Source organism: Suillus subalutaceus (assembly GCF_016647625.1).
Source record: "Suillus subalutaceus strain FC151 chromosome Unknown DFJ58scaffold_60, whole genome shotgun sequence".
NCBI lineage: Eukaryota > Fungi > Basidiomycota > Agaricomycetes > Boletales > Suillaceae > Suillus > Suillus subalutaceus.
The window spans coordinates 1-23,329 of NW_024540309.1; the positions used below are offsets into that span (position 1 = coordinate 1).

Genomic DNA, 23,329 nt, shown 5'->3' on the forward strand with positions numbered 1-23,329 from the left:
AAATTTAACTGCAAAATTTCTACCGTAATAACGATGCTCTAAGTTTCCTGCTGTTGACTTTTCTGGTGGTGGGAGCCTGGTCTTTGTCAAGGGATTCGGATATTTCCGCTGACGCGGTGAACTCGAGGCCGCTGAGCCCTCTCGAGAACGGCCTTGGAAAAAAACTCAAGTCCTAGCACCCCTGACAGCGAGCTGCAACACGAATAGCTTTCCGAGACAATATTTATAAGCGAGTGACTTGATGGACTTCGCCTTGATTTCATACTACAATAAACTTGCTGCAGTCGGCCCGTCCATCAGGATTCAAACCGATTCAAGCGCTGGATGATCATATTTCCACATAGGACGGCATCATTATGCGTTCATACGGAGACTTCGCTACACGCTGACACCAATCCTTCAAATATATATGACTGCCTTGTCAAAGGACCCGAAGTCATAGCCGCTAAACCAAAATTATCGTGATGGTAACTATTATGCAGGTTCGGGAAGCTAGCCGGATGGATATTTGTTACTCTATTTTTGGCTGGTTTCGCAGTTGCATCCTCTGTTACGGACCTACGGTGATACGATTAGGGTGAGCAAGGTAGTCACAGTGCTTACTGCGGAAATTATTGAAGTTTCTGTGCTATTCTCCAGCACCGACATTCAGATGAGGTGGGTTGATGCGAACGTATTACTGAACTAAAGAGTCGAATGCGGAGACGCTTAACCTTGCTACACAGCTAGCTTTTTACAAGTTCATGTATCATTCAAGATCGTCCAGCATTTTCCAAGACTCGTTAGCTGTCTACTCATTTTGTAGATGAGTCTTACCAACTGAATTTGACAAACCTTTCATAGCTTTCATCACTATTAGTTACTAATAGAGACCTTCTCACCGAGAGCTTAGAGCTACTACGAAGAATGGTCATCGCTGTGACCAATGATATATTATATCACGTCACGCTGGTGCTTGTTATCGTTCTCCGACAACGATTTTACAGCATTTCCCTCAGGCTGATAAGTCGGACCGGCTGCAAATGCAAGAAGCTCTCGAGAACGGCATTGACAACAAGTTGCTGACGAAACTGTTAAAAGGTTTCCAAATTGAAACGCGGTGTTGTATATCACGCCCACAGCTGAAACGTCAATCGGGCTAAGCTTCGCGATCTATAGCCACAATCCGGCATGATGAGACATCATCGTGTTTCATGATTACTATTAGTACTCGTGAATGCTCACTACCCAGGTATTCAAGTTCGCCACTCACTGACCCCACTCCTTCAATATGACCATAGTCTCAAATGATCCCAACTGGTGGCCGACTATCCAATTTTATCGCGTTGAAAGCTATTATACAGGTTCGTGAAGCAAGCTGGTTGATGTTGGTTCTATCATTCAGTTCTAGTAATTGGTCCCGTAGTTGCGTCCACTGTTGCGGTGATATACGATTGGGGTGAGCAAGACACGGCCGGGTTACTGGTTACTGAGGAAGTTCCTGATGTTTCTATGTTACTCCCAAGCACTCACATTCGAACAAGAGGTAGGTGATTTCATTGCTAGAACGGCGGTCTCACTACTAATGGTTTTATAGTTTGAACTGGTCTGGGTGAGCAGTTTACGTTAGAAGGACAACCGGATGATTTACAGTATAAATTCGAGATAGAAGCGACGCTGGTCCCTCATGAGTGTCTTATATCTCGGTGTACGTACCTTACCAAGTTACAATTGGCAAGTGCGTTTACCTTAAGATATTCTAGCTGCGCTACGGCGGAATATTATACTCTGTGTATGTTTGCATGGCCAACATGTTGGCACTGCCCTGATAAGCCATCTCTTGTAACCAGCATCAATGTGCCGGGTGTGTCTCATCCACTCTTCGTTCTTCTCACATGTACTAAACTGTGGCATGTAGCAAGTATTCCGACACTTTCCGTGACAGATGCTGTGAGTAATCCGAGCAATGCGTGCCATTACCGTCCAACTCACTATTCACCCACGTAGGGGTGAGCGATATTCTCGACATTGTTAATTAAATGTAACATCTGAACAGCTGTGAGATTGGACTTAGTCCCCTACAATGCTCAATACTGATTGTGTTTGTCAGGCACTGTTTTTGATTTCGAACAATGGTGGATGTTTACCATCGCAAATATCATCCTAGGCGGTGAGCTACTTACTTCAGTGCATCACTAGTGTCATTAGCTTGGCTGAAACATTATGCAAGTGATCATGATTACTCGGTTGCATGCCATGTATCAACGATCGAGAAAGATGCTCATCTTTCTCGTTGTATTCTTCCTTACCGTGACGATTACCAGCGGAGTAATCACGGTAATACAAAGCTCGCATCTTACAGGAGGTAAGCTTTGGTGATGCACGAAGGACTTCAGAGAGTCAGGCTCACAAGACAAATAACAGAGGAACTCGTCCTCTCCGGTACCTATCAGTGCGATTATGGAGGAAACAGCATACTTCTATCAGCCACCACTTGGATACTCGGCACTGTATGGGAAGCCCTCGCATTGTATCTTGCAGTCCGGATCGCTATAAAGCATTTCCGTGAACGACTATCAACAGGATCGATCATTGAGGACTGTTTCACGGTATTAATAAAAACTCATGTATTTTACTTTGCAAGGTGAGCTCGTGATTTTTCGGAGTGATATATCTTTTTAACGCTGAAGTTCCACGCGTTCTAGCTTTGCTGCCGTTGCTTCCTTCCGCATTAGCTTCCTCTCTCCAGACCTCCCGGTACGCTCATCCATGACTGACTTACATGTGTCTGACTGCTCAATTGTGCAGAACGGAAGTTCCGAGGCAGATGAGCTTTATTACGGTGTTTCGCTAATCTCCGCGCTCTTGCAGATGTTTTTGCTGGGACCCCCGCCTCGTCCTTAGCGTTCGAGAACACAGCACTAAGCTCGTGGCTGACTCTGACGAAGCAACAGGCATGACTTCAATTGCTTTCCAGGAGCGCGCACCCGTGTCGACTGGTGGCGGTGTGTAATGAGGGAAATGCTCCATGACATTCAAGTTGACATCTTGGCGTCGGTGTATTGCAGGGAGGTTGAGAATACTGTTTGGATTTCGGAGTTTCGTCATTGTACTGATGATATGCGTTCTCAATTATGTTTGAAAAATAGCCTTACCATACTATGTTTGAGAAACCCAATAGGTATAGTAATTTAAACTGGCCAGGCGCCCATCCCTGAGTGGTGAAGCAGCAGTGTCATCTTATCTTCAGTACACGCTCGGTAGGACTAGTACTTGGGAAATTTCTGCCTGTTTGTTTTCGAACTTTGACACTAGCTACACCAACTCGAGCAGTCTGTACAACGCGAAGCAAATGATGCTTTTATTCGTGTTTGTATTCGATGTACAGTATAAGATGTGGCATTCATTGAAAGAACGTTCACACGAGAGGAGAGTTGACTTGGGTGAGACTTAGGAATCGAACAGGGTAAACTGGCCGAACTAAGCGACACTGTATTAGGCCGAAAGGGGTCAACTACTCTATCAATATATCAACGCACTTAAAGTTTATATCCTGTAGAGTAAAGTAAGGAATGTGATGGAATAAGAGAGAGAGAAAAAGAATGGGATAGAGCTAAGTGCGTGCCAACAGCTGCCAACGAGAATATTGGTATTGGTAACCAATATTGGACGATGGCTTTTAGCGAGCGTTACAGATGTTCTAGAGCAAAACGAACATAACAGCGTACATCGTAATGAATATCGACTGTGAATGAAGACTGAGACGGAAGTGAGCTTTCGGAGAATCTTTCTCTAGAATCCAAACAAGAGCAATTGCGAGGCAGGAACTCCCTACAATGAATAGATTGTGGAGGAAGGCCATCATAACAACTGCTTGAACGGCAGTCAAGACTATTCGGGTAAGGGGACACCCCAGAAGGATAGGTATGGTCGGGATTCCAGTCTTCTTGTCCTCGTCATAGTCACGCAAATCAGCCATAATCTTTGGAAGACCTTAAGTTGGGAGTTCATTCATATGAAGAAAATTGTCTTACACAATGACAAATGCGATTGACCATCGACCAAATCATAGTCTCAATGATCGTCCATGGAGGCGCATTATGGGCTGATTGCCATGATACCTGCAGTGCTGAGTGGACGACGAGGAATGGCCCACAACTATCTTCAAGTCAAAATAACAAACCATCAGAATGCGACAGCACATACCTCCGAATGATACCATCCAATATAGCCTTTACGCCAGGAACTCGTTTGATGATGAATGGTTTCTTGGATCTGGTTGAATCATATTCTACTTCTTGATCATGATTTGCCCGTATGAATCTCTTCAATACCCTGTCGATCCACTGAAGATCAAGCGGCGTCACCCACAGAAAAGCGGGAGCAGTAAAAAATGCGGTGGTGAATGTCACTTCTGATGGACTTCGACATAAAGCCATCACAAGCAGCGACGCATTTAACGCCAGAAGAATACGGGAAAGATGGAACAGGGGGGTAAACCGCTTCACGGCAGCCGCACCCAGGGCACCAATGTCAACTTCTTGATCCTTCAGGTGGTCGACACTGACAGTAAGAAAGTCACATGTGAAGCATACAGTGATCTGTTACGCTATGTAATCAGAAAGATTGTAAGGCCTGGAATCAACAAACAGAGGGCTTACCGGCCTCCAGTCAATCTGTCCAGCGATTTCATAGGACAGGAAGGCAGAGAGCACAGCAGTGCTCATCGCCACGATGATGGGCTGCAGGATCACATAGCCAACGAAGGTTGAAACTGTTGGCGTAGCCATCTCGTTGAAGGTAGGTTCTCCAAGTCTGCAAGCCCGCTAAGAGGGTGTACAATGGAGTCGTAGCCTTGTAGGTGACCTTTTATCATTCCTAAGAGCTTCGGGCTCCAGAATAGGATAAATGTACAACGTACCCCACTTACAGTAGAGGTCAAGACCTCATCACACCGATCTTCACCTCTGGAGTCTGCTGTAACTGAGCTAATGCTCGTACCTTGCCGAGCAATTTCGGAGTGGTACAGTGTGTGAAAGCATCGTTCGATTGCCTAAAATGACTCATCAGCTTGTCGACACAAGAAGGTTTGGAATTATAGTTGAATCTGAAGAACGTTTCTAAATCCAACGGAAGAGCTCGAGGCATTGCAGTCCCTTGACGAGCGCTGGTGAAAAATTCTTGAGGGGACTTTCGGATTGGACAGTTCAAGTTGTCCGTTGTACGTTGATGTGGCATAAGGAGGCACCACAGTCCGCGAGCACTAGTGAAAATTTCTTTCGGATTGGTTACTGTCATTCACGGTAAATTTGCAGGGTAAATTTGCCTGGTGCAAATTCCCGGAACCCTAATGTCGAAACATAAGGAGGCACCGCTAGCCAAGGTTCAGATAATCGGCTCATCACAAAGCGTCCAAATCAGCGCATATAGAAACAAGGTAAGTATACAAGGGATGCGTGAAGTGCAAGAGCGGTAGTCTTGAACGGCCCGGACGACACACTGGCAAGTACAGCCGATATCGCTGTGTGAGTGTTTAATTCATACAAGTTAGATTTCGATGTCGGCGGTCTGACGTAGTTATTCATTTCGAAGTGCACTTCTGTTTTGAACACCGCGGCCCGGTGTCCGTGCGATCTTTGAAGTAGTGCGGGGTTGTAATCAAGTACGAAACCACAAGTCCTCTAGCAAGTTTACATAAGGCTTCTAGCAACTTTCAATGCGAGATGACTGATGTGATCAGCCTGCTCACATTTCCAGACACATCCAAGGCATTCACGGCCTACCGGTCTACAGTAGTCGACGTTGACGATCGGTCAGCATCTCATCCACGCAAAACTCCACGCTTGGACGCCGACTCTGACTCTGGTTCTGCGTCCAGGTCGCGCGATAGTGCCAAAGGCAAGAACGTCGACAGAGGTGGCCCAGTAAGTATTCAGGTGCACGGTTTTGCAGGTTCGCATTTCATTTTGTTCTCGGGGTGTGGCGCTCACGCGAGGATAATGGTCATTGTAGGCGGTGTGGTCGGATCTGCGTTGAACAAAGCTTATGATAACTTGTCTGCGCGGCTATCGCGCAGCATCAGGGCACTCTTGGAGAAGGGATCTGATCAACTGAGTTCAACGTATGAGGGTGTCTACACTGCATGTCGTGGCGTCGTGTGTGTTGCTGGGAGGGGCGAGGGCCTGTATGAGATGTTGAAAGTCGAGATCCATAAATGCGTCAATCGGCTGGCAGAAGAGCTCGAGAAAACCAATAAGGAGGGTGTAGAGTGGATTGGACAGTTTGTCGAGACGTGTGCATGGTTTGAAGGACAAGTAGTGAGTGACATACAGCGAGTTTGGGGATTCGTTAGGTTATTGATTCATGGATTCACGTCAAGGCACTCCTGGAATCGCTTCTTACCTACCTAGATCGTGCTTATGTGCTCAAGAATCCTAGTCTTCCTTCTATTCAGTAAGTTTTCCTCCACGGGAGTTATTTAAATATGCTGACGCTCAGAACTTCAGCGACCTCGCATTCACTCGCTTCAGAGAGCGCATATTTAGCGGTTATTTCATCGTGGACAAGCTTCAGAAAGGAATCTCCACATGGGTTACATGGGAAAGGAACGAGGGGTATGTTCTTTGATGCTCATCCCATCTGTCCGTGCCTGCACAAGACACTCACTCATCAACCAGGCAAGTACATATCCACCGCCCCTTCCTCAAAGAGCTCGTCTCCCACCTTGTCACACACTACGTATACGACGCCATCTTTGAGCGACACTTCGTCGAGCAGACTCGGGAGTACTTCTCAAAAGAGTCGTATCAGATGGTCGAGGTCGAGAAAGCTAAGGCGAAGGTGTTCCTCGCGCACTGCAACCAGCGGACGAATGAGGAGCAGGGTAGAGCGAGGGATGTGATGTCTGATGGTACGATCGCGCTTGTAAAGGATGCCGCCATTCGGGCGCTGTTCGAGAAGAGGCTGGAGTGGATGGCTAAAGAAGGTTAGTGTGACTGAGTTCATGGAGTCGTCGTGTTGAAATCATTATGCAGTGTTCACGGAATGTAAGGGTACGACTGATCTCAAGAAAGCGTATGCGCTGTTTGCATCAGTAGACGGCCTGCCCGTGCTTTGCCGGGAGTTCAAGGCTTATGTCCAGGCAGGTGTCTTGTCATCTCTTTTCCCGAGCTCACGCTGATATATTCATGCTCTAGAGAACAGTTCAAGATATCGTGAAAGATGCATCCAAGGATGACGAGATGGTCAACCGTCTCCTCGAATTCAAGTCCTTCGCGGACTCAACACTCAAGGAAGCATTCGTCGATTCCTCCACTAAGCAAAACAACCAAGACTTTGCCTACGGGCTCATCGATGCGTTCACCAAGGGGTTCAAGGCGCGGCGCAATAAGCCTGCTGAGCAGATTGCAAAGCATGTCGATAGACTCATGCGCCATGGACAGCGGGGCGTGTCGGATGCTGCGTTTGAGGCATTGCTGGATGCCGCCCTTGCGCTTTATAGGTTTACAGATGATAAGGATGTGTTTAGAACATTTTATCATCGGGCGTTAGCGAAGAGATTGTTGCTGGAACGCAGTGCCTCTGACGATTTTGAGAAGGCCATGCTCAAGAAACTCAAAGAGAGTACGTGATAGAGTGCCTTTTGTTTTTGATGTCGCGTGCTGATCGTTATTGGGCAGAATATGATCCAGAGTTTGGGATGGGAGATCATATGTTCAACGACCTTGCGCTGTCGCGAGATATCATGCGGGAGTACCACACTCGTATCGGGCATGATAGCTCTGCGCATAAGCTCTCTGTTATGGTTTTGCAACGCAGCTTCTGGCCGTTCCCTAAGCGAACGAAAGGCGTGGACTTGCCTTCTTCGGTGAGCGATGCAGTTTCCGGTGTTCCGGTGTGCTTACATATGACAATGACATAGATGCAAGCAGATCTGGACAATTACGCGACTTTTTACAAGCAAAAACATCAGGGGCATAAACTCGATTGGGATCATTCACTTGGGACAGCTACGGTAAAGGCGAGGTTTGTGGCTGGTCCTAAAGACCTTACGGTCAGCTTATATCAAGCTATCGTGCTACTTCTCTTCAACGAGGAGACAGAGATCGCGTACAAACACATCTTAGAGGAGACGCGTATGGGCAAGTATCAGTCGTTGTTCGCGACTGTTATAAGATACTGACGTGGGTCTCAAAATAGACGACGGGGAGCTAAGGAGGACATTGCAGAGTCTGGCGTGCGCGAACAAGAAGGTGTTGAAGAAGCGTCCAGTAGGGAAGGACGTGAACGATAACGACGTCTTTTACTTTAATCTGGAATTCACCGATCCGCGGGCAAAGGTGCACATCAACTCTATTCAGGCGAAGGAGACGGTAGGTTTCTCTTCTTCTGGTGAAGCGCATCTACACATCTGATTCGGTTGGTTGTCCTGCTTAGGCTGAGGAAAGTCAACGGACTCAATCGCACATCGAGGGAGACCGCAAGCACTATCTGGATGCAGCGATTGTGCGGATTATGAAAGCGAAGAAGGAGCTTTCGCATGAGCAGTTGAAGAATGAGACGATTGATGCTGTGAAGAGTCACTTTGTGCCGGAGGTGAGCGTTATTAAGCAGCGGATTGACGGACTCGTCGAGCAGGAGTATTTGAGACGGGATGAAGAAGATCGCAATTTGTACATTTACGTAGCGTAGGAACGCATGATGTGTATTGACGACGTGATATAGTTGCATCATTTGTTGATCACCGTGGCTCATGTCTGTCTATTGAGGGTCATTTAACATCTGCGTATGCCTGAGGGGTCACGAGGAAAGGCACTTTCCTTTGTTGACAGCGTCTTTTTGGATGACGATGAGAGGGAACTATTGACCGAACAGTGTTCAACATCTGTCTGGGCTCTGTCGTATCATGCAAATGGTCCGCTGAGACGGGTCTAAATCAGCGAACGGGTTCAACCGGACCATCTGCGTTGTCCAACATAGTCCTCAGAAATTCGGATATTTTTCGATGGAGGTTTTCTAAGCATCGGTAAGCTGTTTGCAGACTAGCGAAAAAATGATGGCTTACTGGCACGGTCAACCGCTTGGATATATTCTTCATTTGCGTCTTGCATTTGTTGTTCCAGTGCTTGAAGTCGATTTGCCTGTTCCATAGTTACATTTCAGCTGTATCAAAACTGACGCGCGCCTGACCTGCTGTTGTTCTGGTTCAGGGACGGGTAATGACTGGATGAGATATTCGATTTGTTTTGCCTTTACGATAAGATCCTGAACAAGCTCGTTCTTGTTTGCTAAAACTTCGTTTAATTGCCACGGCTGCGCGCATGCATGGTCACGCACCTTCGAATAATTCTGGGGGATCGTACTTGTCCGTATTGCGAATCTTTGTTATGGGTATCTCCTCGCTGACTTGTAGGAACGTAGACCTGGCGGTGAGGTAGGCGATGGTGCTTGACATGATTGTCAGGAGCTGAAACGAGCTGCTTAAACATTTAAATTGGTTTAAGAGGGAACAGAACCCACGCGTTGGATCTCATCTTGAAGTTGGGTGATACGGTCCATGTGCGAGAGTTCCTGCAGCATGGCGCTGCCGGAGGGGCAGGGAGCTTGTGTGGCGAATCGGAATGTCCTTTGTCCTTGGTTGTACGTTTGACAGTTTGGATCGTGACGCTTACTCATCATACTCACACTTAAGCTTGATTTGCTACGACCATCATGGGGAATGATGGAGGCAGCATTCCGGACAGACGCGACCTCGTAAAGAGCAAAAAGAAGGCAGAACAAGCAGACAAGGCAAATCAGACTCGTGCTGTATGGTTTTTCTGTGCTCTTTCAAAGGTGAGCATCTTTTGTTTCGGCGGTTGAATGCTTCTGATGGACTTTCTAGCGTCCCTTGCAAGAACCTATCGTGTCTTGTGCTCTTGGGAAACTGTATAACAAGGATGCTATAATTGAGCATCTGCTTGATAAGACTGCCTATGGAGATGCGGCGAAAATATGCGGACACATACGTTCATTGAAGGTGCGTGACAGCTCTGGTATCACCACTAACATTTAACTGACCCATATTTCAACAGGACATTAAACTCCTTAAACTAACCCCAAGATCTCCACCTCCTCCGCCTAATTCATCTGCCGATGTCGCCAAGTTCGTGTGCCCGCTCACGTTCAAGGAAATGAACGGCGGACAGCCCTTCGTTTACATCTTGACTTGTGGATGCGTTTTCTCTCAGTCTGGTCTGCGTACCGTCCTTGGTTCATCGCCTTCGAACGGGAACACCGCGGCTGCAGAAAGTTCAGCTGCCGAGGATGAACAGCTAGAAGTCTGTCCACAATGCGGGACCAAATTCTCTAGGTCGTCTAACATTTTCATGATCAACCCACCCTTGGAAGAGGAGGAACGTATGTACGCTGCGATGGAACTTCGTCGTTCACTAGAGCCTGTGAAGAAGTCAAAGAAGCGTAAGGCCGGTGTGGATGTTGTGGCTGACGAGGTCGCTACCAAGAAGAACAAAGCATCCCCGGAGGGTCACTCGCCTTCTCCAGCGCCGGGTTTGAACCCGAAGATATCTGCAGCATCGCGATCTCTTGCTCAGAGTCTTGCTGTGGAAGAGGCGAAGAGGAAGGCTGGTATGAGCGATGCGGTCAAGTCGTTATACCGCAGCAAGAACGATGCTCCTAGGAAGGAAACATTTATGACTATGGGTACTTTTACAAGAGTGAGTCTTTCCTTTGCTCGTCGCATTGGTTCGCGACACTAACTTGGGTTCTGTGCAGTATGCGTAAATACCGACTTTTATCGGGTGTAGCTCACAGATGCAGTGTGTGTATGATACTGTATTAATTTATAAATTTTGTATGATCCTTAGATGTATAGGTTCTGGCCACTAACTTTTTCAGCTTTAGCAAGGATCAGATCCTTCCAGGTGCGATGAATCAGTGAGTCTCGTAATTTGGAAAACAGATACGACAAACAAATAGTTTGGCTCTTCAGGATGGCGTCCTGCTATCTCAAGAACTCATTCGACTCTGCCGATTGTTTTCAGACCCCTTCCCCCAACGGGCGCATTTTCCCCTCCGACGTGCAGTCAATCGCCTCAGAATTGACTTCCACAGCCTCGGCATTTATATACTATGATACAAGAGGGTTGGCGCCGCCATTGAGGTTCTGTACCATCCCGCAGAATGCCAGTTCATTATCTACAAACTACAATTGGTCGTTGTTCATCCGTTCCAAAATGTCCATCACCGCAACCCGCTCAAACAACGTTGAGTTCCTTGTGCCTAGTGCTTGTACGATGAATTTGTCCCTCGATGTCGGCGACATACGAAACAGTTGATGAAAATGCTCGTCCGTGCAGAAGCCAGCTTGGACGAGGGCTGGATGAAAACGAAGAAGGCTTGGTGTTGCTGAATCTAAGTGGGTGGACAGGAGAGCTACACGTGACGAGGCGTTCGCCCGAGTACGCCTGCCGCCTAGGCGGAGTTGTGGAGAGACGCGAGAACGACTAGTAAACTGGCTTCGACGATAGCGACGCTGTAAGATATGTTGGACAATAAAATTTGTAGTGGAATAGGAAATCCAAACCGGTGCACTCCAACCCAGTTTCTGCTGCTTGTCATACATTAGCACAATCTGTTAACAATCCTCAGAAGATGGTTAAAATCACCTGTTTTTCCATCAATTCACGACGTCGGAAATACACGTTACGAACCAGTACATCAACGGCCCAGCCGTCTTCGTACTGTGTCAGGAACGATAATTCTGCGTCCAATAGAACCTGCAATCCAGATCTCAGACTCGAACATGCCGGCGCTCTGTCAAAATACAATAGAATATATCTCACTTCGCGTTTTAAAAAATCCAAGCGAGATTGAGGCAGATCCCCGTACAGTCTGGATAAGTCCAAATGTCGAATGATCAAGTCTCGAATTCTTCTCTTAATAGGGGAAATAAGCCGGGCCTCCAACACGACACGAATTTCAACAGGAACTCGCCTTGGCATGCCTGAGGGTATATCGGTTGATACGTAACGCTGAGTCGAAACAACGCACAGGAGTTCGAGATTGAAAAAGTTTTCTGAAGGTTGCCTGCGGAGGGCGCTTGATAACGAAGAAGTCTATGTATGGCGATGCTACTCAGTCATCGTTATCGTGATGATAAGTTAATTGTTGATTCGAATAACAACGATGCACAAAACCCACATATTCTGGAGTTGCCTGTGCTCTGCGTAGACCAGGTGGAGGAAGACATTCTTCAGTAGGTCTGTCTGCAGCATCTGCTCAACGATTGTCAATTTATCATGATGGTCTTTGATGATCCGGCTCGTGTGGAGTCTTCATTCACCATAACATTTGACGCATCTCAGCGGCATGTGCCCCCGTCCTCTCGGTTTCTTCTCCTATTAAGGCTGTCACCGATGAGTAAAATGGGATATAAAATACCTAAATGTATACGACTTGCCTCGATCCCCGTTCTTGCGGCCGCCGATGTTTAATGTCCGATATGAGAGACCTAGTTGTTATGTCAGATTTTGCCTATCTTTGAGGAATCGAGCGCGATAACTCGAACGCGAGTTGAGAACCTTCGATTTTTACTGCTGCCGGACTTCAAAGTGTCTCTGATACCTCTGATAACTCCTTCAGTCACACCGCATATCCCCTTCCATCCACCCTCGTGTCAGTGATCAATTAATCACCCAATGGCAAGTACTAGTACTGGTAGAGTGAGGCAGGTGCGAGTCGGAGTGAGTCACCAGTGAGGCACGTGAATCTCAATCGATCAAATGCAACACAGACGAATTTTTCTAATCGGGAGGAAATGTTCTTTCCTATAAACCGTGACAACTTGGATTATTCTTTCTTAATCTGCGTGAGTCTAGTAGTGCAATCAGCGGGATTGCAGCCTGTGACTACAGCCACATTGTGAGTCACTGCAATCATACTTGCATCACTGCCTACCAGGTTCGGGGAATTGGGGCAAATGTTTTCGTAGCTACTGAGCCTTACAATCACCGTATACAGGGTCATTGAAAACTGGGTTGTCTAGTGTCGTTGGGACATGAATGTATACAAATATGTACAATGTGTAGGCTTGGGATCCATCTCCAAGGTCCCTCCTCTTCACTCACGACAACCAACTTGCTAAGGTTCGGGGAATTCTGTCTACAAAGGGTTGTATAACGTGTCACGTACGATATGCAGGATTGCAAACACCGCTTGGTTCATTTCCGACGTTTTGATGGGCTATTAGAGGTGTCCGATTCGAGTGCGCTGTTGCTATTGACCAGAAACTCATCCGAAGTTCGTTTTCTGGATGTGTCAACATGGAGTACAGCGATGTTGGACCTCGGAGAGGGGAAAGAGTTGGGACCGATGGCTGACAACCGTTCATTATATTAGGCTGTGCGTCGAAGGTTCAAACTGAGGATGAGAGTGAATTAAAAGAGGCTTCACAAAATGAAAAAAAATCAAACCTGAAGCAAGGCAAGATTCTGCCCCTCGGATAAATATCAAGACAAGACCGCAGTCCTTCAAACACCACTGCCGTTCGAGCCAGGAAGGGAGGTGACACTTCCAGAAAACCCGGAATATATGTTTGAGAGTGTCGTCCCATAGATTTGGAGCACGCGACAGGTGAACAACCCAGTTTTGAGATGCATACTTGAGAGCGCCGGAAGATGATTGACTTCGTTCCTGTGCCTCGTTTGCAAAATTTATAAAGAGATTCATGGCACGGATGATCTCTCTGTCAGGAATTTCTGGCGATGCAGAGGTGAAATGACGTCGGGGTATCAACGCCAGGAACGTCGGAAACATCAAGAAATCCGGTAAGCTTTTGAGCTGCCGGACTACTTTGAAGGTTGGCAGTAAAGCCAATTCTGGAGCAATGATATAGTTGCTGATTGCTTCCAACGTACTCGAGAATTCTTCCATAGTCGCCCATACAAACCCCGCAGGAGTGGATTGCCACGCTTGGCCATGGGGCGTCTGGAGCCAGTCTCGTCCTCCGACGGTCTGGAGCCAGTCTTGTCCTCCGACGGTCTGGAGCCAGTCTTGTCCGTCCTGAGTCTGTAACCAGTCTCGTCCTCCATCTGTCTGGAGCCAGTCTCGTCTTCGCTCGGTCTGCAGCCAGTCTGGACCTCGCTCGGTCTGCAGCCGGTTTTGTCCCCTCCAGGTCTGCAGCCAGTCTCGTGCTCCCTCGGTCTGCAGCCAGTCTCGTCCTCTCCAGGTCTTCAACCAGTACCTTCCTCCGTCGGTGTGCAACCAGTATCCTCCTCCCTCGGTCTGCAGCCACTCTTGTCCTCCCTCGGTCTGGAGCCAGTCTCGTGCTCTCCAGGTATGTAGCCAGTCTCGTCCTTCCTGGGTCTGCAACCAGTCTCGTGCTCCCTCGGTCTGCAGCCACTCTCGTCCTCGCTCGGTCTGCAGCCAGTCTTGTCCTCGCTCTGTCTGCAACCAGTCTCGTCCTTCCTGAGTCTGCAGCCAGTCTCGTCCTCCCACGGTCTGCAGCCACCACTCTCGTCCTCCCACGGTCTGCAGCCACTCTCGTCCTCCCTGGGTCTGCAGCCACTCTTGTCCTCCCTCGGTCTGTAGCCACCACTCTCGCCCTCCCGCGGTCTGCAACCGCCAGTCTCGTCCTCCCTCGGTCTGCAGCCACTCTCGTCCGCCCTCAGTCTGCAGCCAGTGTCGTCCTCCCTCGGTCTGCAGCCATTGCCGTCCTCTCCAGGTCTGCAGCCAGTCTCGTCCTCCCTCGGTCTGCAGCCAGTCTCGTCCTCTCCAGGCCTGCAGCCAGTCTCTTCCTCCCTCGGTCTGCAGCCAGTCTTGTCCTTCCTCGGTCTGCAGCCAGTCTCGTCCTTCCTGGTTCTGCAGCCAGTCGCGTCCGCCTTCTGTCTGTAGCCAGTCTCGTCCTTCCTTGGTCTGCAACCACTCTCGTCCTCCCTCGGTCTGCAGCCAGTCTCGTCCTCCCTCAGTCTGCAGCCACTCTTGTCCTTCCTCGATCTGCAGCCACTCTTGTCCTTCCTCGGTCTGCAGCCACCACTCTCGTCCTCCCACGGTCTGCAGCCAGTCTCGTCCTCCCCAGGTCTGCAGCCAGCCTCGTCCCCAGGTCTGCAGCCAGAATCGTCCTCCCCAGGTCTGTAGCCAGTCTCGTCCTCCCCAAGTCTGCATCCAGTCTCGTCCTCCCCAGGTCTGCAGCCAGTCTCGTCCTTCCTCGGTCTGCAGCCACTCTTGTCCTCCCCAGGTCTGCAGCCACTCTCGTCCTTCCTCGGTCTGCAGCCACTCTCGTCCTCCCTCGGTCTGCAGCCACTCTCGTCCTCCCTGGGTCTGCAGCCAGTGTTGTCCTCCCTCGGTCTGCAGCCAGTCTCGTCCTTCTTCGGTCTGCAGCCAGTCCCGTCCTATCCAGGTCTGCAGCCAGTCCCGTGCTCCCTCGGTCTGCAGCCACCACTCTCTTCCACCCTCGGTCTGCAGCCAGTCTCGTCCTTCCTCGATCTGCAGCCAATCTCGTCCTCCCCAGGTCTGCAGCCAGTGTCGTCCTCCCTCGGTCTGCAGCCGCCAGTGTCGTCCTCCCTCGGTCTGCAGCCACTCTCGTCCGCCCTCGGTCTGCAGCCAGTGTCGTCCTCCCTCGGTCTGCAGCCAGCGTCGTCCTCCCTCGGTCTGCAGCCAGTCCCGTCCTTCCTCGGTCTGCAGCCAGTGTCGTCCTCCCTGGGTGTGCAGCCAGTGTCGTCCTCCCTGGGTCTGCAGCCAGTCCCGTCCTTCCTCGGTCTGCAGCCAGTCTCGTCCTCCCTCGGTCTGCAGCCAGTCTCGCCCTCCCTGGGTCTGCAGCCAGTATCGTCCTCCCTGGGTCTGCAGCCAGTCTCGTCCTCCCTGGGTCTGCAGCCAGTCTCGTCCTCCCTGTGTCTGCAGCCAGTCTCGTCCTGTCTGGGTCCGCATCCAGTCTCGTCCTCCCTTGGTCTGCAACCAGTGTCGTCCTCCCTCAGTCTGCAACCACTCTCGTCCTCCCTCGGTCTGCAGCCACTCTCGTCCATTCGTGGTCTGCACCCAGGCACACCCGTCCATGGTCCCCAGCCAATGTTGTAAATCTAAGGCACGATCTCCCCGAAGCCATAACATACAGGTGAGAACTGACAGTGGCTCTGGTGGCCGAACAAGGAACGTTAATGTGTCTTTTAACCTATGGGGGTCCTCAGGTTGCATAGCTTGGCTCTGCTTCTTCAGTTCTGAGAGCGCATCTAAGAGGGCCGTGCTTTTTGGAATCTCTTTTATCATCAAGCGGAGAGACGAATGTGCGAGTAGGGAGTGGGGTGATGTGATATGGCGTACTTGAGGGAGGCCACAGTTTGAGGGGTCGGAAACGTAGTCGCGAACGGATGAGTGATAGATATTCACAGGGAGAATTCTATCTGTAGGGATATCCACGACAGACCGTAGCTGTATCAGAGTTGTCTGCACATCTCTGCCCAAACCAGGGCCAAGAAGTGACGAGATTTGCGAGATGGGAAGAGGGTCTGCGAGCGCCGCGACAATGGACAAGTGCAGGTATGCTCGCGTGGGGTCGGTACATGTGGAGAGGATACGGTCGTATAACTTGTACACCTCCGTTCCTGGCAGCAGCTCGCTCGTCAGCTTCAGCATCAGCTGCAACCGATCGCGGGGATCCTTGTCTTCATCGTCGATAATAAACTTCACTATTATAGACGCCACGATGAAACGTCTGCCAGCGCGGCTTGCCAGCTGCACGAGTTCATCCCTCGTTGGCTGAGGGAAATCGGGATGGCGCCTTGCCAGCTTTGCGAAGGAATGCTGCAAGAAAATATAGATATCTGTGTCGACATCGGCGCCGTCGAGCGAGATGATGGCAGCAACGCCCTCCCCAGAAGTTCTCACTGGGATTTCGCACAACAACGGGCGCACATCTTCGTTCTGAAATGCTTCAGAGATATGGGTTTCCGAGCGACTTGTGAGCAGAATATGGGTCACGGGAAGATCAGGGTCACGAAGAGCCTGCGCGAGGGAAATGATGAGATCGGTAAGCTCGGGTTCGGATGTACATTCATCAAGGGCATCGATAACAAACGTCAAAGGCTGACACCCAAGCAATCTGAGTCGAAGTTTCCGAAGGGGTTGGAGAAAGAGAGCCTTCATCTGGTCGCAGAGAGGCGCGTCTGGGTCTAGTAGAGCAGGTTTGTTGCAGATCGCTCTGTTCACATCCTGCCGGATGCTTGGAAAATTATTGGCAAGCTGGCAGGCAAGCGTTGCAAAGAAATATCCAGCTGTGCAACGTTTGGTGTGCTTGCGCGAGAAAAAGAATGTCCCCGCTAGCCGCATTTCGACATTCGTCTCCTCTGTCACTTTTAGACCTTTCATCCTCTCAGCTACGGTGAATGCGACGGCAGACTTTCCAACGCCCGCCGTGCCATGCAGCCATATAAGTTGATTCTTCTGTTTTTCATCTAGTAATCGGTGGATGTATGTGAGGAGAGCCACACGGGTCCCTTCCAAACATTTCGGGTGAGGCTGACGTTCACGGGAGTTATATTGAGCACCGTTGACAGCAACTTGGGACAGCCTCGCCAAAGTTCCTCCAATCGATGGAAGAACTGTCAAAAAGGTCAAAAAAACGAGAGAAGGTCAAGAGTGAGAAAAACCGACATTGTTCCTCACTCATTCACGAAGGTTGTGATATTCGTGATGAAATGGACAAATTGAGAGCACTGCTGGGTGCGGTTAGAAATCATCTGGGCGATATTTATGTCCATGGACGACGTACGAAGATTTGAAGAATCCGCTGGAGGTAAAGTAAGTTGTCAACTTGGGGTCCCAAAGCGCGATGGAAATGGGAAGAGATAAATGGATGTTTCAATTTATGGAAAGCTTGCTGGATGGTGGGATACAGGAGTGGGTGCTTATCCAGTTGCAGGAGGCCACGAAGTTGCTGTGCATGCTGTTACTGTCTGTACTACGTATTACGTCTTCAGATGTGTTGAGATACTACTACTAAATAGGTACAAGTAAAAACCTGTGCATTTTGCAGTGTAAGGCGCTACGTAGCGTCTGCGTTCGAATTCCATCTCGACTCCTACCGAGTCCTACGTTAGATTCTTACCAGCAATATGATTCAAAACACTGCATTTCAGCTTCGAATTCAGTTCTGAATTTCAGCGCTCTAGTGGTAAGTACTTTGATCCTTCTATTCCTAACAAAGCCAAACATCGAGTCTCCCGCCGGCTGATCTCAGTGTACTTCGCATATAAATTCTTTTCAGTTCTAACATAATGTTATCAAGTTTCCCGTTTGCAAGACAGCTTGCCCCCACTCACATAGATTCTGTCACTACCACATCACTGTATCCATATACACAACACTCCCCACAATGTCCCATCGCCGGCTCTTCGCTTTCCCTCGACGATATATCACAGGCGAATTCCATCGTGAAACTTGAAGATGCGAGTGAGACTGGTCAAATGTACGCGGAATCCTAACATACATCAGAATCTCAGCTCGTCGACGAACTCATTATCGAATGCCATGGCCGAGTCTCCGGATGCACGCAGACATTCAGAGGCAGCTCACATCTAGGACGCCTCTCAGTAAGTCGAAGAGATCCCGTGTTCTGAAGTGCAATGCGGCAAGCTGATCCTTCAGAAGGACCATGGCAAGCACAAAGGCACCTGCGTGTACTGCTCGACGCAGTGCGACGGGTGTGGTATGACTATTACATCAAGTATTGCGATCTCAGCGTATGTCATCCATTACGATTCATCCTCGATCTTCCGACCAGGTGTTAGCGGACTCACATCACATAACATTCTTCCAAGTCTGCGACTTGCAGTTTCTACTTTGAACAATCCCAAGGTCTCCATCGCAGTCTCAAGCACACGCTGTGTAATATTTAGACTACGAAAATCCATCCTCGCGCAAGTAACAATGGCTGGAGCGAATGTATTAACCATTAAATATTAACTATTAACTATTAACTATTTTCCATACTATAAACACGACTGAACTTTCAAGCTCCTAGATAAACGCCCTTTACTCCTCAGGTGCACACAGTTCCCTAATCAGATTCTCATCGATCCTCTTCTCCAAACATATCTCAAACGGAGCAGGATGTACAACCACAGTATCCGAGAAAGCAAGCGTGTCAATCTTCGCTGCAGGGTTCTCAGACAGACGGAAAGCCCAGAGAATAAGAGCCGTGTTCATGAAGATAGACCGATTTGCGACATGTTGACCGGGACACACTCTGACATTTTCAAGTAAGTTATGAGAACCGGTCGAGAAATGAACGATGCCACTCACCGGCGGCCAAAGCCGAAAGTAAAAAATCGGAGATCATTGCGTACACGACCTGCATCGTCGATCCAACGCTGAGGATTGAACTTTTGCGGTTCTGGGAAGACCTCAGGATCGTTTGCGATAGCCCTGAAAGACGAGCGTCAAAGACAAACGTGGGACAACGAAAATGATTGCCTACTGACCAATGGTTGCCAATAACAGTCGCACCTGCAGGAATGAGGTAGTTATTCCAAATTATGTCCTTATTCGCGCGATGCGCAAAGCCTGCAGTGCAAGGTTGTCACCCATTGACGCGTCATCACAACTCAAATGGGACGTACCTCCAAGGGCAACAGGTCTCCACCTCAGACTCTCCAGCATGAACGCGGTAACCTGCGGCAGCATTTCCTGATCATCAAATGTCGGCACTAATCAGGAGCTGTTTCAGCCAGTAGATGAACAAAGCAAAGGTATAACCTACGCCGCGTACGCCCCACGACGTCGTCAAGCTCCTCTTGTACGCGAGCCTGTGCGTCCGTGTGAATGGTAGCAGCCATCATCATAATTGTGATTGCACATGCAGTCTACAACAGTTGTCAAGTTAAGACGTCATGATGCAGTGTAAGAGCTTACCGTATCAGAACCAGCCGCGAACATTGCTCCTGCAATGTATCCCATTTCCTTGTCTTCGAGCTGATACTGTTTCTGGTGCTCTAAAATGAACCTCCCGAAGGATGGCGTCGCGGTCTCCTCACCCTTCACAGCCGTGAGCAACGACATCCGTTAGAACAGCAAAATCACGAACCATCTGTCTTCGCACCGCATCCAACTGCCCGTTGAAGAGAGCAAGTTCTTCTTGGTGCCATGCCTTCAATTGGTTCAGGTAGCCCGGGATGAAACGCAGGATTGGATACGCATCCACAAGGTATGCTCCCGGCTTCATGGCTTGACCAAAACGCTCCATAGACTTGTTGACGGCAACGACTTCAGGGTCTGAGTACGAAGTCGGAGTAGTTTTTCCATAAGTGAAGGACATGACCACGGAAGCTGCATAACTAAAATGCACGGATTATCACTTGTACCACATGAGCAAGAACTAGTGTTCGTACCGCATGGCATGACCTTGGTGATTCTTTGGATCATTTAAGATATCTAAAATCAGATTCTTCGCATTCCTAGTCTGGATGGGCTCGTAGGTCTCCGCAACCTTGGGTTGTAAGCCTGCGTGCAAGACCCTGCTTACATTCAGTCTCACTGATCGCACCCGGTAGAGACAATATGCGTACCTTCGGAGCCGGCGCAATTTCTCACCACTGCCCTCAAGGACAATTCTCATCCCGTCAGATAATGTCTCTTGCACTGCAATAGAACGTGGGCGGTCACCGAGATTTCCTGCTTCTTTTTCCATGATATCTACCGCAGCCTATGACGAGACCCATTTCATGCCTGGCTAGACGATGATTTGTCTGATGCTTACCTGATAACGTCCTATAATCACGAAAATCCTATGGCCTTGTTTGAGCGAAAACACGGGACCGTATTGCTCTGTCCACCTCGCGAATTGAAATGGCGCACTGTGTGAGGGGTCAGAGATCATACTAATGTCCTTCAACGAAGACTTACTTTGACTTTGGCATCGTATTTCCTAAAAGCCAACGTCCAGGCGGTCCAGGCGGTAATGGCAACCGCCTTGCGGCCTGATATCGTTGCTTCACGATCCAGATGCTGGCCAAGACGATAAGGGTGCATGCAACAGTGATAAACGCCATTGAAACGGTTGGACTTCAAGTTGCTGATAGTCAGGACACCCCGCGCCTTAAATACAACAGGTGAAGTACCCAGAACATGGCGATTTGTTGCGATGAGCGAGGGGTACGCTGAGATTACAATGCATGGATTACACCGATTTACAAACATAAGTTCGACACCTGCACGGATCAATCGGACATGTATAAGTCATGTACGGTCTTCCAAGTTCCACGCTCCACTTACCTTCAATAGATCCGCAAGAAAACTGACCCACCTAGTAGTGATTAGTAGTGGACGTGCAAATACCAAGATATTTCGACTCCATGTAGATCTTCGTGTCGTTCCCGATGACCCATTGCACCACGGGACCATTAGGTTTACTAGACATTATAATGGACCGCGTCAACTTGGAAGCGAAAGTGCCGAAGCGGGTCACTATTCTAAAAATAAAGCGTCATATGTACTCGGCCTACGTAAGAGCAAATGCATGATATGCGACCGATGTCCACGTGGTGTGAAGAAACGCCCAACGTGATACATACTATGTGGATATGACCACTTACTTGTCATGAATCGCATGGACATTGGACATTCGTCCGGATGGATGCCTGCGGCCAGCCTGTGGGATGTCATAATACGGTAATAGAGGTCATCCGAACCGCGAAGCCATTGCCATCGTACAGCCTTGAGCTTGAGGTTTCTGGACGTCTCTGATATCAGATCGATTATGGAGTCAAGTCTCTATAATATTGATGCTCGGAAGAAAACTTTGGGTACCTTTACAAGGGTGAGCTATGCATTCTTGCGTTTCTTTGATCCGCAATGCTAAACCGTGTTCCATGCTGTAGGCGGCCCGCGTGAAGACCAATTTGTACAAGGTGTATATCATAGATGCAAAGTGTGTATATTGCGTTACCAACGTCCATTTGCTGCATAATCCTTTTCTCTCGACTTTGCAACTGAACTTTCCAGCATCGCCAAGGATCAGTTTTGTTTTTGCGCCTGCAACAGGTGTGATGAAATGAGTGAGTGTGATTGGCATATGAATACGCTCATCCATGTCCGAAGGTCTCGTAATCAAAAACAAGTGATGACGCCTGATTGTAGGAAAACAAATACGGCGAACAAACCACCCAACAATACAAAGGCGGCAGTCCTTCCCTCTCTTTCTATTCTGTCCGTCCTGTCATCGTCCCTCTGCTCGTCATGCGTACTCCCGTAGCCCCTATGTACTTCTCGAGTGCCCCCCGTTTCTCCTAGACTCCATCCATTCTTTCCTTTATCTGTGTTTTGCCCCGTCGCGTTCCCATTTTGCTGTCGCAAGAGTTCCCTCAACTCCGCCAATTTCCCCTCCTCCCGAATGATGACGGCCGCACCAAGTTTTGCCTTGATCAGCTCTTTAACGGCCAGCTTGGACTGCTCGTATTGCTCGTCGTGCCAGTACCCAGGACCGTCCTTGAGTGGTTTCCCTCTCGTAGTGGTGATGCAAGCGTGCCCATCGAACCCCAGCCCGTGCCTCTCAAATTCGGCTTCGTGCTCCTTCCACCACCCCTCCATCGGATCCTGGTTCTCCAGACCCGTCACAACGAGCACTACAGGCACCTTCTTGCCCCCGATGATGCTATAAAACGCGTCGTAATTGATTCCTAGAGCATTGCTTACGCCCGCGGCGTTGACGCAGAACAGAAGGAGGTTGAGGCCGCCATGAATGTTTTGTATCAAACCCTTCAGGTTCCTTTCAGCACCCTCGGACAGCGCATCGTGATTTTCCCCCTTCTGCAGCCCCACCGAATCCCACACCACCACCTCCCGTCCGCCCACGTCGACAGCGTAACCCCTACTCGCGAACGCTGCGAGGTCTGGGTTGGATGGAGATGATACATCCCGGCCGACGAGCATGTTGATGAGCGAGCTTTTACCTGATTTGCGCTCGCCGAAGAGGATGACGTTGGGGCGGGAGGGCTGTGGGGGGAGCCGGCCGCGCGTGCCTGCGTTTACGGACTCTGACTCGCCCCTGTCTTTCGCACTACCTGTGAAGCGCGCCCAGAAGCCTGGTTTGGGCTGGGGCTCTGTGCGGTTGTCTACCATGACGATGTCATCTGAGTCGGCGGGCGAGGGCTGGCGGTGTCTATATGCGTCGTACCCGCGGCTTGGGCCTGCGGCTGCGTACACCGACTGAGGGGGCGTGAAGAGGGGAGAACGCTCGTTGTATTGTGAGGCTTGCTGGTCTTCGGCGGGAGCGCGTTGTCTGCTGCGGTCGTCTGTGGGGGGTTGGCGCTGTCTCGTACGGTCGCGGTCTTCAGGGAGGAGCTCAGCTGGTGGACGTTGTTTT

At 49.5% G+C, this 23,329-nt stretch overlaps 6 protein-coding genes across 6 annotated transcripts; 2 read left to right on the top strand and 4 right to left on the bottom strand.

Moving 5' to 3' along the window:
* Positions 1-3,488: 3,488 nt before the first annotated feature.
* DFJ58DRAFT_410124 (uncharacterized protein) lies at positions 3,489-5,021 on the bottom strand. Its single transcript, XM_041380268.1, has 4 exons — positions 4,641-5,021; positions 4,186-4,580; positions 4,014-4,137; positions 3,489-3,961 (listed from the first exon to the last, which is right to left on the bottom strand). Exons 1-4 carry the CDS (start codon positions 4,767-4,769, stop codon positions 3,680-3,682), a joined length of 930 nt encoding a protein of 309 aa, XP_041243360.1. The 5' UTR covers positions 4,770-5,021; the 3' UTR covers positions 3,489-3,679.
* A 613-nt stretch (positions 5,022-5,634) lies between these two features.
* On the top strand, positions 5,635-8,670 carry DFJ58DRAFT_703847 (Cullin family-domain-containing protein; the record flags this gene model as incomplete). Its single annotated transcript, XM_041383662.1, has 11 exons — positions 5,635-5,931; positions 5,992-6,296; positions 6,359-6,432; positions 6,486-6,593; positions 6,657-6,964; positions 7,014-7,120; positions 7,176-7,602; positions 7,659-7,846; positions 7,901-8,120; positions 8,179-8,351; positions 8,416-8,670. Exons 1-11 carry the CDS (start codon positions 5,703-5,705, stop codon positions 8,668-8,670), a joined length of 2,394 nt encoding a protein of 797 aa, XP_041243361.1. The 5' UTR covers positions 5,635-5,702.
* Positions 8,629-9,642, bottom strand: DFJ58DRAFT_790755 (uncharacterized protein). Its single transcript, XM_041390283.1, has 6 exons — positions 9,499-9,642; positions 9,316-9,445; positions 9,169-9,266; positions 9,044-9,119; positions 8,801-8,994; positions 8,629-8,737 (listed from the first exon to the last, which is right to left on the bottom strand). Exons 1-5 carry the CDS (start codon positions 9,556-9,558, stop codon positions 8,915-8,917), a joined length of 444 nt encoding a protein of 147 aa, XP_041243362.1. The 5' UTR covers positions 9,559-9,642; the 3' UTR covers positions 8,629-8,737; positions 8,801-8,914.
* Positions 9,499-10,999, top strand: DFJ58DRAFT_410234 (Rtf2 RING-finger-domain-containing protein). Its single transcript, XM_041380269.1, has 5 exons — positions 9,499-9,813; positions 9,863-9,997; positions 10,053-10,694; positions 10,753-10,914; positions 10,970-10,999. Exons 1-4 carry the CDS (start codon positions 9,691-9,693, stop codon positions 10,759-10,761), a joined length of 909 nt encoding a protein of 302 aa, XP_041243363.1. The 5' UTR covers positions 9,499-9,690; the 3' UTR covers positions 10,762-10,914; positions 10,970-10,999.
* A 7,569-nt stretch (positions 11,000-18,568) lies between these two features.
* Positions 18,569-21,095, bottom strand: DFJ58DRAFT_885136 (cytochrome P450; the record flags this gene model as incomplete). The annotated part of the gene is made up of 12 exons (XM_041394624.1): positions 18,569-19,216; positions 19,273-19,395; positions 19,452-19,533; positions 19,590-19,676; positions 19,730-19,832; positions 19,882-20,004; positions 20,054-20,303; positions 20,358-20,483; positions 20,535-20,671; positions 20,726-20,822; positions 20,872-20,973; positions 21,073-21,095. The coding sequence occupies 12 exons, from the start codon at positions 21,093-21,095 to the stop codon at positions 19,003-19,005; spliced, it is 1,467 nt and encodes a 488-aa protein (XP_041243364.1). The 3' UTR covers positions 18,569-19,002.
* A 939-nt stretch (positions 21,096-22,034) lies between these two features.
* On the bottom strand, positions 22,035-23,318 carry DFJ58DRAFT_790804 (uncharacterized protein). The gene has a single exon (XM_041390284.1). It carries the CDS (start codon positions 23,083-23,085, stop codon positions 22,075-22,077), a length of 1,011 nt encoding a protein of 336 aa, XP_041243365.1. The 5' UTR covers positions 23,086-23,318; the 3' UTR covers positions 22,035-22,074.
* Between the last annotated feature and the right edge of the window lie 11 nt (positions 23,319-23,329).